Source organism: Phaeodactylum tricornutum, chromosome 5 (assembly GCF_000150955.2).
Source record: "Phaeodactylum tricornutum CCAP 1055/1 chromosome 5, whole genome shotgun sequence".
Lineage (NCBI taxonomy): Eukaryota > Bacillariophyta > Bacillariophyceae > Surirellales > Neidiaceae > Phaeodactylum > Phaeodactylum tricornutum.
The window spans coordinates 172,811-189,721 of record NC_011673.1 but is presented as its reverse complement, the minus strand read 5'-3'; the positions used below and the strand labels follow the sequence as shown (position 1 = coordinate 189,721).

At 51.4% G+C, this 16,911-nt stretch overlaps 6 protein-coding genes across 6 annotated transcripts; 3 read left to right on the top strand and 3 right to left on the bottom strand.

Annotated features, from left to right (window-relative positions):
* Positions 1-17: 17 nt before the first annotated feature.
* PHATRDRAFT_11387 (predicted protein) lies at positions 18-1,064 on the top strand (the record flags this gene model as incomplete). Its single annotated transcript, XM_002178910.1, has 1 exon — positions 18-1,064. A coding segment is annotated over one exon (1,047 nt), but the record flags the coding sequence as incomplete, so codon positions are not given.
* Positions 1,065-1,215: 151 nt separating this feature from the next.
* Positions 1,216-3,680, bottom strand: PHATRDRAFT_34273 (predicted protein; the record flags this gene model as incomplete). The annotated part of the gene is made up of 4 exons (XM_002178685.1): positions 1,216-1,895; positions 2,022-2,161; positions 2,336-3,319; positions 3,592-3,680. The coding sequence occupies 4 exons, from the start codon at positions 3,678-3,680 to the stop codon at positions 1,216-1,218; spliced, it is 1,893 nt and encodes a 630-aa protein (XP_002178721.1).
* Positions 3,681-4,128: 448 nt separating this feature from the next.
* Positions 4,129-9,008, top strand: PHATRDRAFT_44767 (predicted protein). Its single transcript, XM_002178909.1, has 2 exons — positions 4,129-5,987; positions 6,080-9,008. The coding sequence occupies exons 1-2, from the start codon at positions 4,209-4,211 to the stop codon at positions 8,972-8,974; spliced, it is 4,674 nt and encodes a 1,557-aa protein (XP_002178945.1). The 5' UTR covers positions 4,129-4,208; the 3' UTR covers positions 8,975-9,008.
* PHATRDRAFT_44766 (predicted protein) lies at positions 8,986-10,807 on the bottom strand. Its single transcript, XM_002178684.1, has 2 exons — positions 9,397-10,807; positions 8,986-9,304 (listed from the first exon to the last, which is right to left on the bottom strand). The coding sequence occupies exons 1-2, from the start codon at positions 10,702-10,704 to the stop codon at positions 9,254-9,256; spliced, it is 1,359 nt and encodes a 452-aa protein (XP_002178720.1). The 5' UTR covers positions 10,705-10,807; the 3' UTR covers positions 8,986-9,253.
* An 890-nt stretch (positions 10,808-11,697) lies between these two features.
* On the bottom strand, positions 11,698-12,333 carry PHATRDRAFT_34270 (predicted protein; the record flags this gene model as incomplete). The annotated part of the gene is made up of 1 exon (XM_002178683.1): positions 11,698-12,333. The coding sequence occupies one exon, from the start codon at positions 12,331-12,333 to the stop codon at positions 11,698-11,700; it is 636 nt and encodes a 211-aa protein (XP_002178719.1).
* A 310-nt stretch (positions 12,334-12,643) lies between these two features.
* Positions 12,644-16,889, top strand: PHATRDRAFT_44765 (predicted protein; the record flags this gene model as incomplete). Its single annotated transcript, XM_002178908.1, has 3 exons — positions 12,644-14,246; positions 14,322-15,664; positions 15,735-16,889. 3 exons carry the CDS (start codon positions 12,644-12,646, stop codon positions 16,848-16,850), a joined length of 4,062 nt encoding a protein of 1,353 aa, XP_002178944.1. The 3' UTR covers positions 16,851-16,889.
* Positions 16,890-16,911: the final 22 nt, after the last annotated feature.

Below are 16,911 nucleotides of genomic sequence, written 5' to 3'. Positions count from 1 at the left end.
CCTTTGGTAAAGGTATTGTGAGTTTGTGCCTCCTCGCCATGCCCTTGGGCTGGTACTCCCACTACGCTTCTTGGGGTTCCACTTGGATCTTTTGGCTCAACTTTTTCACCATGATTCCGTTGGCCTCTATCCTAGGAGACTTTACGGAAGAAGTCGCCCTGCACACTAACCAGACGATTGGGGGTCTTATCAACGCCACCTTTGGGAACGCCGTCGAAGTCGTCGTAGCAATCCAAGCCTTGCTCGCTAACGAAATTCGTGTCGTGCAGGCGTCCATGATTGGCAGTATCTTTTCCAATCTACTCCTCGTTCTAGGCTGTTGTTTCTTTTTCGGTGGACTCGGTCACCAGCAGCAGCGCTTCAATTCGGTCGCCGCCACGGCCAACATGGGACTGCTCGCACTTTCCAGCATTGCCCTCATTCTCCCCACACCCTTTGCCGCGTACTACGAACTCCACGATGCACACGTACTCACTGTTTCCCGTATTGCCGCTTGCTTTCTCATGTGCATGTACCTCCAGTTGCTCTTTTTTCAACTCAAGACACACGCCAATCTCTTTGCCGGTACTCAAGACGACTCCGAACTGGCTGTTATGCCCTTTTGGGTTTCCATTGTGGGACTCTTGTTCACGACCCTCGTCATTACAATCTTTTCGGATTACTTGGTCGAGTCCATCGACGGATTCGTCACGGACAGTGGCATTTCCCGGACATTTGTAGGAATCATTCTCCTACCCATTGTCGGTAACGCTGTTGAACACGTCACGGCCGTTACGGTCGCCATGAAGGACAAGATGGATCTCGCCATGGGGGTGGCCGTTGGTAGCTGCACGCAAATATCTCTCTTTGTCGTTCCCCTTACCGTCCTTGTGGGATGGGCCCTCGAACGCGACATGACCCTCAACTTTCCGCCATTTGAAGTCATTCTCTTTGTCATGTCCGTGTTGACCGTGGCCATCGTCTTGGGCAATCCCGAATGCAACTGGTTGGAAGGGTCCCTGCTGATAACCACCTACTTGCTCATTGCTGTCGGCTTTTGGTTCGAAGACGTCAAGCCGTTTTAATGAACGGAATTCGAAACCCATACCAAAACTGGACGTTCCATTTGAAATGGTCGAAGGCGTACAAATGTAGTGTAACCGTGCGGTATATGGAGAAAAACGATCTGTTAAGGTCACTTTCCCACCAGCTGTAAATTTATTGTACACTCTTATGTCAGGCTTGTTTGGCGTTGCCATCGATCCACTCCACCTCCATGACACAGCCACTAGCGGTCAACAGGTTCGCCACTGGACATCGCAACTCGGTCTGTTCGCGCAACAGCATCAACTCGTTGGTAGAGAGCCTTTCTTGCCGAGCGGCATACAACGTGACGGTTCCCGAGACCCGTTGCAATCGTGCCGGTATTGCCGGCGGTGTCTCAATCGGCAGCGCCAGAGCGCCCCTCTCATCCCGTTCCGCCGTCAGCGCCAACTCGAGTCGGTCCAAGACCACCCGTGGAGTCATTTTCCGAGCGACAAAGACAGCCGTCGCTTGCGTACATCCCATGAGCGCCGCAAGTAGGGTTTCGATTGGTTGTGGAGCCGTGTCGCGTCCGCCCATGATGCGCGGTAGGTCCGTTTGCAGAACGTGTCCCGTGTTGGTGGTGACACGGACGCCGCTCTTATTGTTTGGTAGAGTCGTCCCCCGGAGGCGGTACCTTTTGCAATGTCCCGTTGTATCGGACGGATGGTCTCGGTGTGGATTGTCGTCGCAGTTGGAGTGCTTGGAAGCTGTCGTCGTCGTCCTGGTGCTGGTGCTTGTAAAAGTCGTCGATCCAATCGGCGGGACGCATCGAACTGATGATACGGTCCGGGACAGCCCGTTGCCGCAAGACTGGTAGCTTCGCACCGTACCTAGGGAAACAGCCCGTGAAAGCATTCCGCAAACGAATACAAGACAAAGGCTAACAGGACTGGTTCGCATGCTACGCTGCCCGTTCACATGGATCGTCACGGTATGGAAGGAGCCATCCGACCTACCTTTCCCAGTCAGACAAGTGGATCCCGTACGATCGTGACCCGCAATCCTAATCAAATATTGTGAACGTTGTTCCCGAAAAAACGTCATTGGACTACCGGTAGCTAGCAGCATGTGGTTGACCTTTGAAAACAAGCGTAACCTACGTAAAGAGAACAAACGGGGCTTATGTTGTTTACATGAAGAGAGTTCTAGAGAGTAGAAGCCGAATTGCTCTACCGCGAAAAATCTCCTTTACAGTTAGAAATGTTCATTGGTCTCATCGTTGCATTAATGCTAGCTTTATGATAACGTACTTTAGGAGGTCGAGTGATACTTGACGTTCAGTGACTTCTCGTCAAATGGTAGGCCATCTTCGCGACGAATCTCGAACAAAATGCCAATATTCTGGTACGCCACGTACATGCGCGTCGCATCCGGAGAGAATGCGAGCCCGCTCGTCTCGTCTTCGTACACTGGGCTTTCCAGGATGGTAAAATACTGGCCCTTAGCATTACGACCGTGAATACCAGCATCGCGTCCGCCAGATTCTGTAAAGTACAATATTTCGCCTTCGTCTCCCAAGATCCGCTGTAATTGATCCGGACCACCATCAAACAAGCCGCTGCGTGTCGTCTGATTTGTATACGTTCCCGTGTCTAAATTCAATATAAACATGGACTTGAAGCGTTTCGTTACAAAATACAGCTCATTTTCGTACACATCCATCCCTTCCGTATTCGGAAAGTGCTTCTCAGCATTCTTCTTGCCTGCATTGTGGTCACGCGTCCATTCGAAGCGTCCCGCTGTACCAGAGGAGTCGGGCGTCACGATGAGGAACTCAATGAGGCCAGGACCATACAATATGTTCCACGGGTCATTCCAATCGGCACTGTCGGGAGTAAAACGGCGCAGCGCACCCTTAGAGTGATCTTCCGTAACAAAGAAGTGCGGCATTTCTCGGTTGCGAACATCGTATGCAAACGCTTCAAAGTGACCGCATCGTTGCCGAGCAAATTGATGTAACTTAGATTCCCGTGTACCAGTGGGATCGACTTGCCAGTGTATGGCTAGACGACATTCTTCACACGACACCCAGCCGTCCCATGGGGTCTTTCCACCGGCGCAATTCGCCGTGGTGCCTTCCAGCACCATCTTGTAGTCCACAAGATCTCCGTTCTTATCAAAGGATAGAGTGCCCACGCCGCCTCGGTTCTTGACCTCGGTGGTCTCCGAAATGCTTACATGGATCCACCCGCCTTGGATGCCCGAGTGCTTGTCCTCGTACGTTGCCCCGAAATCAGGTAGATCGGGAAACACACTGTTCAATTGACCGTCCGTCGCGAAGGGTTACCCGCTTGGGCCACGACAAATGACATTAAGCCTTCCAAAAGCAGCAGTCTATTATGGATATATTTAATTGTTTCGGAAAATAGTTTGGATCAATACTACCAGCGGTGTCCAGGGGCGAGTCAGAAACGAGACGGCACGTCGTTATGTCGGTGTAGATGTGGAGCTCGACGTTGCCTCTGGTTGGTTTCTTCGAACGTTGTTCGCTTTCAACGTCGAAGCTTGCGGTGGAACAGAAATTACTTTGGAGCAGCGATCTCGTGCGGTGAAGAATCGGTAGGACTCTCATTGGCGATCGCCGTCTCCCTGACCTGCCTGTAAAGGTTCGACATCAGGGTTACGAAATAGGTAGATTACTGAGACTCTGTACAGTTCTTCTAGACCTTTAGAAAACATTGCAGCTCTGACAGCTAGTCAGCCGCGTTTGTCGACAAGCTGCCTACAATAACACTTAAATGCCCATTCCATAGTGCCAACACTATCCTAATGTAGGTCGCTGCCATCCGATCCAATAATCCAAGTATAGGTAGAATGCTCCGTGACAATAGGTATCGAACGTGAAGGTGTCACATATATATCGACGAGACTAATTGATTGTGTCGTTATGAAGTCCGACAGACTCGACACTGGGCCATACTCTGTCCTACTTGAATGTGAAGCACGACTGCGTTTTGACGTGCCTGACTGTCACGAGTAGCTTCGTACCGGGGAAATTAGAGGGACACCCCCAATTCATGTGCATGGTTTCGTCCTCGTGGAACTGTTCACAGACTCCTTTGGTAAAGATGTACTCACAGTAAATTACGTTCGGCAGAGTCGAGGAATGCCTTTTCTATTGAGCTGCTGCGAGAAGGTAAAGGATGGACTCGAATCAGGAAATGGTGCATCGCAGACGCTTGGCGCAAATTCTGCGCTACATTGCGAGTATGCACACTGCGCTTAACGGAACCGTCGAAGGAGCCGCCAGTGGGAATGCGTTTGTCCGCGACGGTTTGCGTCCCGGGGTGATCCCCTCCGACTTTTTCCGGCGCGAACAACCGGAAGACGACCCCCATTGGGGCGTCTTATTTAGTACCGAGAGCTTTCGTGCGCTACTGGCCATCGAACAAGACCAACAACCGAAACTCTTTGCTACACCGCCGTTTACCTTTTACGCGGCTGTGGCAGGATCCGGAATCGCTGCTTCTAGTTCCAAAATGTGGGGGAGCACCAGCGCGCACAAGCGCTCCTTTACGGACGCTTTTCCGGCGCCCTTCAAGGGTTCGCCTGTTGCCGTTCCCGAAAAAGCCTGTTGGCTACGTATCACGCGCTTGACGACTTCCCAATTATTACCTCCACCCCTACGAAAGCACCCCGCCGTGCGCCAGTATCTCCAGGATTGGTGTACGTCGGACCCGACTATGACTGGCGTAGACGATGTGTTGACCCTGCGTCGTTTGGAACAAGCACCCAAAATCGCGCCGACGGTCGATTTGCAAAGTCGGGATGCAATCAAGTCCTTTCTCCGCCGCACCAAAAGGTACTTGCGTCAAAAGTCATACCAGAATACACTCGAACCTCTCTACAACCGCTTATTCGAATGGCAGCAGCAAAATGACCAGGACGAATTAGTTTGGGGACTTGGGCACGCCAAAGTACGTGCCATCGACGGGGTCTGGATCAATGGACCCCTGCTGGAAGTCCAGATGGAAGTCGAACTCGCTCGGGACGGTGCTTTGCTTGTACGACCACGGGAACACACTGGTGTATCATTAAATCGCGATGTATTGGCGGCGCTTGGTACCTGGTCGGGGGAAGCGTTGTCTCACGTGGTGCTCTCACAACTTCACCGGACCGTAGCTGAGCTCGAATCGTGTCAGCTGTCGCCAGCGCAGCCCAACACTTACACTCCACTTCTTAAGCGTATGGCGGTGGAGCTGTCATCGGGTGGATCCTTTCAATCATCGTCAGTGGCAGCAACAACAACGGCACAACGTGATCCTGAAAAATTGGTGGTGACGGAAGCATGGTGTGTCTTTGCGCGCCCCAAACCCAGCTCCGTTTGGGCTCGGGACGCCAACACGTTTGCCGACCAAATAATGCAGGGTTTGGAAAACCCTTTGGCATCCGTCGAATTACCAAAGGCGTCCTGGTCGTTGACGCTCGGCCCGGGATCCTTGGATACAGTTTTGTCTAGGCAACAAAGCACCAATTCAAAACGGTCGCGCCCTTGGGTGCGCTGGATTTCGGAAAAGGTTCTCGGTGTTCGAAAGTCGCCACCGGAGGAAAAATCGGCAAGGCCTCTGTTCCCACTTCCTACGTCTGATGCTCAAAACAAAATCGCTGAATTGCTTTTGACCAAGAATTACCCAGCGGTCGTTTGCGAAGGTCCGCCTGGGACAGGAAAGTCACACTCCATTGCCAATTTGATATGCGCCTACCTCTGTCAAGGCAAACGAGTCTTGGTAACCTCCAAGAAGGCACCAGCCTTGTCGGTTCTGCGGAACCGACTCCCTGTGACGGTACAGGAATTGTGCGTGGATGTATCGCGTAGTGAACTGGCGGGAATGCAACAATTGCAGCAAACCGTGGAACGCCTCGCCAATCGTGTTGCTAGCGCTAGTGCTGTCTTGGAAGCCGAAAAGTGCAAATTTCTTCAGGTAGGTACAAACTCCATGCTTTCTGCCCCTGAGTTCTGGTTCACGTCAACGTTTGTCTGCTAACCTTTTGGATTGCTTGCTCATTGAATTAGCGAAACATTGACGAACACGAGGCCCAGCTCAAGGAGATCGATGCTAAGCTTGTGGCACGGAGCGAAAAGGTTCGAAAGTTAATGGATCATCCCAAGGGGCAAAGCCTCGTTGAAATCTCTATGGCGATCATTGATAGTGCCCCGTGGCTTGCCCGAACAATAAGTGGATGGACAGTAAAGGAAGTGAGCGCTCTCCGGGATGTAGTTGTGTCACTTTTACTCAAAGAGGGAGATCCAGCGCGTTCCGTGTCAGGTTTTTCGAGACCACCAACCAACGCACTAATATCTAGAGTCGCTGCGGAAGCTGGACATGCATTTCCTTTGATATCCAACGCTGTAAAAGGGGTGGCGGCGCGTATTCCCATGGTTGGGTCGTTGACTGGAATTGAACAGCGGCGAATGAGTGTGGAAGAAGCGCTGATGCAAATCCGAATAAACGGCCAGCGACCCTCTCTTGCAGCTGAGTGGCATACCGTCCTTCGTGCTCTCAATCACGCTAAGGCATTGCATTCCTTCGAGACAATTACATGGAGGACTCACGAATCAGAGAACGCATGGCCACACTATGAATTTGCCGATAACATCGATGAACTCTTCCAGCTCAAAGCTACATTCGATGATGCTGTCGCCATGAAATCGCTTGCTTGGAATTTGGATCTGGAAGATGAAACAAATATGGCCGTTGAGTGCCGAGCACTCGATACAAAACGTCGGATGATTGCGACTCGGATCTTGGGCCTTGCCGAGGACCTCGTGGACGCATCTGTCATTACTGAGTTGAGTCGGTCATTTTCTACGGACGCTCAATCGGCTCTCATTCGTTTTGCACAAATCGCGGGAAAGGCAAAGTTCAGTAGGACTTCGCAGCCTTCAAAAATGACGCAACGACAGAGGCGCCGTCGACAAGAGTATCTCGATGCCTTCGATCGATGCTGTCGCTTCATTCCGTGTTGGATTCTCACCGCTTCGCAGATAAGCGACTATCTTCCGTCGGAATGTTTGTTCGATTTAGTTATTATAGATGAGGCGTCACAAAGCGATATTAGAGTTCTACCGGGCATGTTGCGGGGTAAACAGTGGTTGATTGTCGGTGACGGGAAACAAGTTAGTCCGACAGAAGCGTTCGTATCGGAAGAACAGATCGATGCATTGCGAGCGGCACTTCCGCCGTCGCCATTGGAGGATTCGCTACTGCCTGGTCAAAGCTTTTTTGATTTATGCGCCCAAGCGTTTCCACAAGGGAGAGTCGTCTTGAGTGAGCACTTCCGATGTGCAGAAGAAATTATTGATTTTAGCAACCAGCAGTTCTATGACGGTAGGCTTGTTCCCCTAAGACTTCCAACGAAATCTGAACGACTCACGCCATCTCTTGTCGATGTCATGCTACGCGATGGTGTAAAGATTGGCAAAGTCAACGAAAAGGAAGCTGACGAAATTGTCCGCATGATACAGGACTTTACTTCAGATCTATTACAAGTCGCAAAGCCGCGATCAATCGGCGTGATCTCCCTTATTGGGGACGAACAAAGCCGCCTTATACGCGGTAGACTTCTGGATACCATTGGACCTCGTCTTATGGCTAGACACGACATTCTAGTTGGCGACCCTCCGACGTTTCAAGGTGCTGAGCGAGACATTATCTTCTTGAGTATGGTATGCTCTCGAGGTGCCATTCCGACACAGAATCAGCTTATGCATGTGCAGAGGGCAAATGTTGCAATGTCTAGAGCAAAAGACCGTTGCGTTTTGGTTCGGAGCGTAAATATCCACGAAATACCAAGTTCATTAGACGTGAAAGTTCCAATCATAGAGTTCTTTCAACGAAGTGCAGCTAATTTTGAGAATAGACACGGGCTTGATGAGATTGCAGTTGAGTGTCCACAGCAAAAGGGAGCCCTATCAATCCGATTATTACTTACAAAACTTTTGAAAGAGCGGGGATTTACCGTCCGAGACATGGGCATCGTTTGGAAAGAAGGCCTATGTGTGGAGCATCCGGCTTCTGATCGACGCGCTGCGCTACTGGTCGATTGCGCAGGAGAGCCGCTGCGAGAGTGGCTAGCAAGCTATAGCCAAGAGAAGGCTATCCAGCGAGTTGGTTGGGTGTGCTTACGTGTCGACGCTTTGTCGTTTCTCCACGATTTTCATGCCGCATTTCAGACAGTAGTCAAGTTTTTGTCGAGTGTTGGGATCGAGGAATCCGCTATACTGTACGACGAGCTCGACGACGACCAAGATGAAAGTATGGCGCCGGAGGCTTTTGTTCAGATCGAGGTGGAAGATCCTTCAGACGACGACTCGGAGAATCTTCATGAAAATATCGATCTGGAAGCCGCTGGAAACCAAATGCACGACGTTGTAATGATAAGCAGTGACGAAGAGGATACCGAGGTGACGGCAAAGAAACCTGCCGCAGTGAAAGCGGAGCGTGTAGCAAGCGAGTCTTTGGAGATCGTAGACAACGAGGAAGTAGATCCATCCGATTTTGGGCAAGTAGTGGACATTTCCTTTCTGCGGGGCGCGTCCATGTCCAAAGACGGCGACGATGATGAAAATAATGATTTTAATCTGAGTGTAGGATCTGAAACGGAGGTAGAAAGAAAAAACGAAGAAAAAAATGTTGCTCGCCGACCAAGCCACAAGTCCAACGAACTAAAAGACGGCAAGGACAAAGACGAAGGTGACACCTTCACCTTGGCAGACAGAAAGGCTCAAAGCCGTGTGTCGAAACGGCGACGGTATCATCGAGTAGATAAATACTCCCGAGACGGACGTTGGTATCCCGCACAGCAGCATGAAGGAGAGCAGGATGACGAACATAAATGGTACGATACCGACTCCGACATGTCGGTCCACAAGGAGGATGCTTTGGTAAAAAACAATACACAGATGTAATGATCGTGATTCCAATAAAATTTGTGCAACAACTACGCATTATAGCACCCACAGGGACTGTAGCTATGGTCGTAGAAGCGGTCGTCCATAAAATTTTGACTTTCTACCTTGCGGAAGCGGATGCTCGACACTCAAGCATTTGCACAAAAATGCGCCGCTATAAAGTGTGCCGTTAGTAGCAATATGAAGAGGGAGGACGGGCACAATGGATCTCCCCAACCCGAAATGGTCCCCCGAGGAGCCCACGTCTGCGTTCGAAAAAGACGTGACCAATTGTTTCTATACGATCGCCGCCAATTCCTGGCCATTTTCTTGAATGCGAGCAAGCGTCTGAAAGATCAAGAGAGGCGACACAGCGCATTGCAGTTCATGTTAGCTCAGCGGATCGCACTAATGTTCTTTCAAAGTAACATTATACTTACAAAAGACCGTAAGGCTTCTTCCATTTCCGACACTTCGGTCGGATCATCACTAGGAACTGCACTCCCACTCCCATCGTCATCCGCATCGAGACTATGCTCTTCGTTGTGACCACGACGGTGCCTGGATTGTCGTTTAGTATGCTTCTTACTCCAGAACGAAGGAGGTAGTTTTTTGGCCGCGTCTTCGCCCAAGTAATCCTTCAAGACGGCATCTTGCTTTTTGCTGCGCGAGTGTATTTCAATCTTGGCTTTCGTGGTATCGCGCAAGAGGGGTGAAATGAGTTTGTAGAGCATGTGAAACCATTTGGGGGCGTTCAAAATTAACGTCTTGTGGGACCTCTGCGGAAAGTGCGCATCCATGGTCATGACAAACTTTTTCAAAAAGGAGATAATGTCCGATTGTCGCAGAACCCCTAAATGCAGACCTTGCAAATCAATGACACTGGTCATGGTCCCGAGAGGGGAATCGGCTTCAAGGTATTGCCACAAAAATTCGTTGACGTAGACGTAGTGGAGCAATAGTTCTTCGTTGGTGAGTCCGTTGGCCTTGGCTTTTTCCAGATCCAACATGGCCGGTCTCTGGACAAAAACAACGTGATCGTCTTTATCACGTCCCACAAAATAATGCGGAAATACTTGTTTGCAAATTTCGAATTTACGGTGAGGAATCTTGAGAATGGTGTCGATGGCGTGCTCGTCCCGCCAGTCCAGCGTAGCCTCCAAGGCCTTGGCTGCCAACTCCCGATCACCCTTTTGCATTTTGAGATACCGTGTGGGAATTCCATCCGGATCTTCTCTACTACCATCTCCTGGTTGAAAGAGGCTAAACTGCATGCGGGATTTGTCGCTCACCGGAATGTTACGAACGCGTTCTTTCAACGAAAGCGTGGTTGTGTTCTCCGGGGCATTGACCGTTGCCACGCTGGTCTCGCGGTTGTCGTCCAGAGTCTCCATCGTTGTGGACATCGACGACGGCGGGTCATCCAAGGTATGGTTATTGTATACGGGGGAGGAACCCATTGGTCGTTCCGAAACACACGTTGTTTCGCTCGTCGTTTCCGTTGGTTGATCACCGCCGCGGAGTAAGAGGTCATCCAACAAGGGCCCCATGTTGTGCAGTGCCGCATCGACGGCGCAGTCGAGTCCGGACCAGAACAAGAGATGCTCGGCCCGCAAGTCGATGGATTGAACGGACGCGTTGGTGACCGGCACGGCGGATTGCAGCCCGAGCGTGACGGACAGCAACAGCAATCGACGCGATATCCGCGTCCCCGGGCCAACGTCCGATCGTGGCGCAAGGAATCTCATGGTGTCGCGTGTGTAGTTCTTGTTCCCAAGGTGAGTGAGTCGAGTGAAAGAGAGAAAAAATAATGGGTATCGAACGTCTTGGAAGATCCGTTGCGAGTCGGTACAATGTACATGAATGTGTGCGGAACTGTCAAATAGATGTGTCTGTTCTGTTGATCCAACTCCTAGTAAGGACAACGTCTTACCAGAAGTTCAATCGCCTACTGCTAAAAGCCAAGTCGCTTCCGTCCCACACACAACGAATCACAGCCCCACAGTCCCTACGAATATCCAAGAGTACAATATAGACTCATAATCTTCGTAGTTCATCGTTTTCCTCAACTGTGATCTCCATCGTCGTTTTGTGTTCTTCAATATGTTCACCCCGGCCTCTCCGGAATTTGCACCCCGCGTACGAATCGAGCTGACACGCGAATGAATGGAGTGACATCGAGGTCTCTCTCTCGTGTGCTTTTCGCGGGTTGGTTTCCCCGTCGGTTTTGGTACCGCTTCCAGTTAACATCACCAGTACTATTAGTTACCGTAACTATTTTTGGACACGAGACAAAAGTGTAGTGTCCAGACGTGTCCGTCACACCACGAAGTCTCGTAGGGCTTCCAACGACTTTCGAACGGATGGAAAACCCGGAGTTGACGTCCGGAAAGCCCAACAACGACCTACCTAGCTAGAGAGAGGGATGTAAATTTTCCTCGATAGGGACACTTTCCACACTGCCTTCACTCTGCGATCGATTAGACTTTTCCTTACCCTGTAGAACGTTTGTGGATTTGTCTCCGTTTTCGGAGTCCCGGAAAAGTCCCGATAGGAAGAGCTAGTTTCGCAAGCGTCGGTCGGTTGCCTCGCCAGCCCGACAAACACCCAACCGAGAGAGATACAACATAGACTAACCGTAAGATAAGGAGCACCCCTATTCCATTTTATTGGAGTTAACTGTAAGAAGGTTGGGAGACATTGCGTAGCCAGTGTGTTTGTCCCGTTTGATTTTCTGGTTTTTACTTCTTCGAGGAAGCCAGTCGTTCGGCTTCGGCTACTTCCATGCGGTACAATTCTGCCAGTCGATTCTCCTCGTCTTGTGCAATTCGTGCCAGTCGTTCTTTTTCCTTTTCGTTGGCTTCCGCTACCCGCTGGTTGGTGTACAGTTTCTTTTTCTTGGGGGCATTCGCCAGGACGGCTTCCAGCTCGACAAACTTGGAAGGCACTCCGCTTTCCCGACAAGCCGCCGCAATCTTCAAGGGAGACCGCGGATCCGTCGAACTCTCGACAATATCTTTGATGCCGAACGCTGTACCGTCAACGAGTCGGACCGTTACGGTTTCGGACTTCGGGCCGGAGAACTCGACCCGAGTAATGGAACGGGACGAGTCGCGCAGGATAATGTTGAATTCGTCGGCGGTCACCATGGGAATGGCGTTGGACGGGAGTGCGACCGCAAAGGCACCCAAAGAGGACAAACATCCAACGAGGAAAGCACGCCTTGCCGGTGCCGATCCATCCGGGATTGCCGACACGACTGTGCGAGTGGCCCTCCTCGGTCGGCTCCACGATGCCGACGACGGTCGTGTACTCGAAAACGATAATCCGATCGTGACGAGTGATAGCAATACCAGTGTAGATACACAGCGCATCATGGTGATTCGACGCTTTGTTGCGTTTGCCGGTAAGTGTTGTTGTTCTTCTTGGTGCTGTCGTCGTGGATGGACGGTGAATGCTCTTTCCCCACCCCTCCAAACGGTGTGGCAGCGCTACGGAAACGACCTCCCATCGTGGGTGAGAAAAACTTGGATACGGAGGAGATCGTGGGTCCCGACTGACGTACGCTCCAATATTTGCCTGTGAGGGGAATGTCTTTTATAAATGAGGAAGTCACAAGGTCGTCTACACGACAGAAGGTTATGTGAGTTTGTCTGTGTATTATGAATTCAGATGTTAGGCTAAAAAATGATAATTACAGTTTTTGAATTTGGCTGTGCGCCCGAAAACGAGGTTCGGAACGGACTCCACAACGGTTGCCGGATGTATTCCACAGTCACACGATACCCCCTGAGATTCGTTGGGGACAACCACGCTGTCGCTACGCCAACAGTTCCCACACGCCTTACCATTGTTACCATGCCTCGACAAAAAGCCGGCAAAAGCCCGGTCTTGGATGCGGATGAACGGGAGGCAGATTTGGAGACGGCCCGCGAAGCGCTTTTGAACGCCGTCGAAGGAAACAACGGGGACGAAGAGATCGCGGCGTTGTATTCCACGACACCAGTTCTGCAGCTCTTTCTATCGAGCAACACGAGCATTACGCTCAAAGCTGGGCTCTCATCAAGAGAACAAACGCAGCTGCTCTTGGATTCCGTCAAAACCTGCAGTAAAGCACAGGCTCGGCGTTTGTTCGCTGGTTTGAAAGGTATCGTTGTCAAGTTAGTCCAGGACGAAATGTACGTTCCCGAATCCGCCTACGACGACGGAAAAAGAAGTCATGTAGACAACGATAACGTCTTTCCAGACCCCGAGTCATCCAAGGCTCTACACTTTCTCCGCATGGCGACTCTCTGTCTGCAGGCGTACTTGGAAGTTTGTGCCGAAAAGCACGACAATCCGAAAAAACAACTACCAATGATAGGGGAAGCGCTGGAACTCGCACAAACCCTGCACGACACGCTCTTCTCTCTCGATTCCTGCGGATCCGACGCTTTGGCTACCCAGAACGCGATTGTCACGCTCTGTGAAACTTGGTGGCTACGCAACGCCAGTCAACGAGAACTCCTTTTGGTTCAGTCCCTCCCCTTACTAGTGGTGACAGCTCTCGGAGACGCCACGGGCGTGGCGCAAAAGTCGGATGTCAAGCGGCTTTTCCAAATTCGGGATGCCTTGCAGGTCATTGACTTTTCGGACGATTCCAGCGAATCACTGCGAACTCTTTTGCTGCGTATGGCCGCGTCGCCCCAATCGTTACGCAGTCCCGAAGGTCGCCGGTTTTTAGCCTACCTCTTTTACGTTGACGAGAGTTTGCAGAAAGATCTGCATCGTGCATTTAGGGCACAAATTCCGGACGCGAGAGCTTCCGTTATCGAAGCATACAGTGAGATATACTGGCGGGCGTGGAAAGAAGCACCCGATGTCGTTATTCAAGAATCCATTGAATCCAACGTCCTATCCGATCTTATCTACGCTGTTCTACACATTGCCAACCCCAACATGGCCACTTCGCTGATGACTCTTTTGGAACCCTTTCACGACGCGAAGAAAAATGCCGACGTAGAAACCTTGTTGCATCGTATGTATGGTCCAATTCTTTGGCGGTCTCTTTCCAGCGCCAACGCACTGGTCCGCGTCCATGCTACCACCATTCTCGCCGAGGTCTTTCCCCTTCAAGAACCCTCACACACCCAGACTGAAAAAGCGATTCACAAGGCTGTTGCGTGCCTCAAGACGGTTTTGCAGGATCGGGATGCTCGAGTCCGTGTTGCGGCATCCATCGCAACGACCACGATCCTTTCAACATACTGGGACACAATTCCAGCCACCGAAATTCGAAGTCTATTGAATCGTACGTATCACTGCACTTTGGTTGCTCACCCAGCGTACACGATCTGATCTAACATTCAATGCCTCGAATTTATAGATATTGTGGCTGAGCATGCCTCCGACACTTCTTCCGCGGCGGTCCGTGCCGGGGCTCTCACTGCGGTCAGTCTTTTGTTGGACGCAACACAGTCACACGCGGTCCTGCGGACGTTGTTGCCTGCACTTGGCAATTTAATCCACGACAAGGTTGAAAAAGTGCGTTTGGCCGCGGTCCGAATGTTGCTCCGCATCAAAAAGATTCCCGGTATCAAGTACTATCACGTTGTTCCGGTCGATCACCTGAAAGCTAGACTTGCCGATGAAGGTCGCTCGAACCCCACCAGTTCGGTGGCATCGTCCTTGACGGCACTCATGATGAATTCATACTTTCCCCAGGGAGAAGGAGTGTCAGCTATGGATCAGATGGAACGTACTATTTCCTTTCTCTCGACAGACCCAGCGGCGGCGGCTGTCTTCTACGCCAACTTGGCTGACTATTTCCCGGTTCCAGCGGTGGCCAAGCTAGCAGCCGTACTGTTGCGATGTCTCCATTCCTCGGTGCAAGCCGAAGAAGAAAAACAAGTGAATGCGGTCGATATCGATCAGGGACGCAAACGTCGTCGATACGGAAAGCAACAGACGGAGGAGGACGAAGATCCGTCCGATGCGTCACTTCTTTCCGCTACGAATACGGCGCTCATGGCAGGTCTGGCGGAAACTATTTGCACCCTGTGGCAATCGATCGAGGGGCAGCTCAACAAATCCGAAAACGAATGCACGAACGACTATCTGGTAAATGCATTTTCGGGATCCGGCCTCACCAGCGTTCTCAACTTCTACGAGCAAATGGCTGTATCGGAGGATGAAGGTAACGGAGAAGAGCTTGGCAGTGTCCAGGAAGACTGCTATAGGATCTGCGCAGCTGTACTGAGATCAGCAGGCCGCCTACCATCAAAAGCTGTCAAAGGGCTCGTGCCGCACATTTCGGAAATCCTTGCGTCGCTTTCGGAACCGGACACTCCCAGCGTTCCTCGGAAAAAGGTGTCGGCACACATCGCTCTACTATGCTTGTGGGATATGACCGAAGAAGTCGCCCCTTCCTTGGCCCAATCCATCGAAGCAGCATTTGAGAGTCAACACGAACTAGCTTTCTCGTCCCCTTCGTCGGACAATAAGAAGCGACGCAGTGGTCGTCTATCCAAGGCAAACAAAGAATTAGTCGTACCATCCTTGCCTTCCCGTGTCGCACTGAGCGTTCTGGGAGATATCTTACGTGGCTCCGATCCTAGCAGTATCGCGGCACGCGAAGCTCTTCTCTCGTCTGAGACTGCGTGCAGCGTACTGGAAAAGGCATTGGAGCGGGGGACGAGACACGCCGAACGTCTGTTGAGTGCTGATCCGGTAAGGTAGCGGCGGACTCAAACTAGTCTTTGTATAGGCCCTGAACTAACCCCTCTCTACATCTTCGCAGACCTATGCACAATCGGTGATTGACGAGGAAATTGACTATATTCTGCAGGTTTGCGAAGCTTATGGTCGGTTCGCTTTGCACAAAGAAGCCGTTTCCCAAAACACGGTCAAATTTAGTCCCGAGGCTCAGCGCCTTGTTGCTTGGACAACCCACAAGGTTGTCCCAGCCTTTACCCTCCAGGGCGACGGACCATTCGACGACCCAAACTTATCACAGATTGCTTTGGAAAAAAGCTTCGTAAGTTTTCCACTGTCTCCTATCCCAACGGGGCCCGCTAGACGCCGTGCCAATCGGAATCATACACCCAACCGACTGGACAACACTATCGAAACTCCAAGGACGGTCGAAAATACCTTTGTCTCGAAGCACGTCGCGAAGGATTTCGCAGTCTCTCTCCTCCAGTCTTCTTGCGTTATACTTTCGGAATGGCTGGCAGTGGGAGGATCCGGTGCCAGCGAAATTGCTACCGCGGCGGTCAGTTGGTGCACAGTTTTTTCGAGCAATGTTGTCGACGACACGTTGAATCAGCTCCTGACCTCGTTCACTCGATTGGCATCACAACTCTGCAAAACGTCGGGAAACTTTTCTCTTCTCAAGCAGCTGTTGCTATCGTTTCCCGAACCGCAAGATGCGGGTGAAGAACCGTCGCCTATCCGCACAACAATTTCGGCATTGGCTACGAGTCGTGGGAAGGCCACGGGAACGACGGTTACCCAAACAATCGCCTGTGTCCTGGAGGCTGCCGCGGAGCAATTGGTCCGTCTCCAAACCCAAGTGAGTGATCGACTACCCGATTCCTTGGGGGAGCTGTGGTCCGTACCCGAGGGATGTGTGGGGTCCGCGTTGACGGCGGTGTTTCGGAGTCGTGCCGCGGCTCGGGAACTGGCAGCCCAAATTATTGACCAATTCGAGCTCGACCACACGCGGCCTCAACCCACCGGTAGCGTTGCCCGGTTTCACGTCCAGTGTCTGTGGTTACTATGTGACTCGCAGTCCAATCCGGGAGCGGCGGACGTGATGAAAATGGTAGGTCGCATCGATGCGGATAAGGTGGAAGCCGAAAATGGACTGCGTGACCTGTTGGCCGAAGTACAGGACGTGATCCATCGGGTTTAACACAGATTGTATGGTATGTAGGGTCCACGGCAAGGATTGAAACAGGGAAAGTACGTAAAAA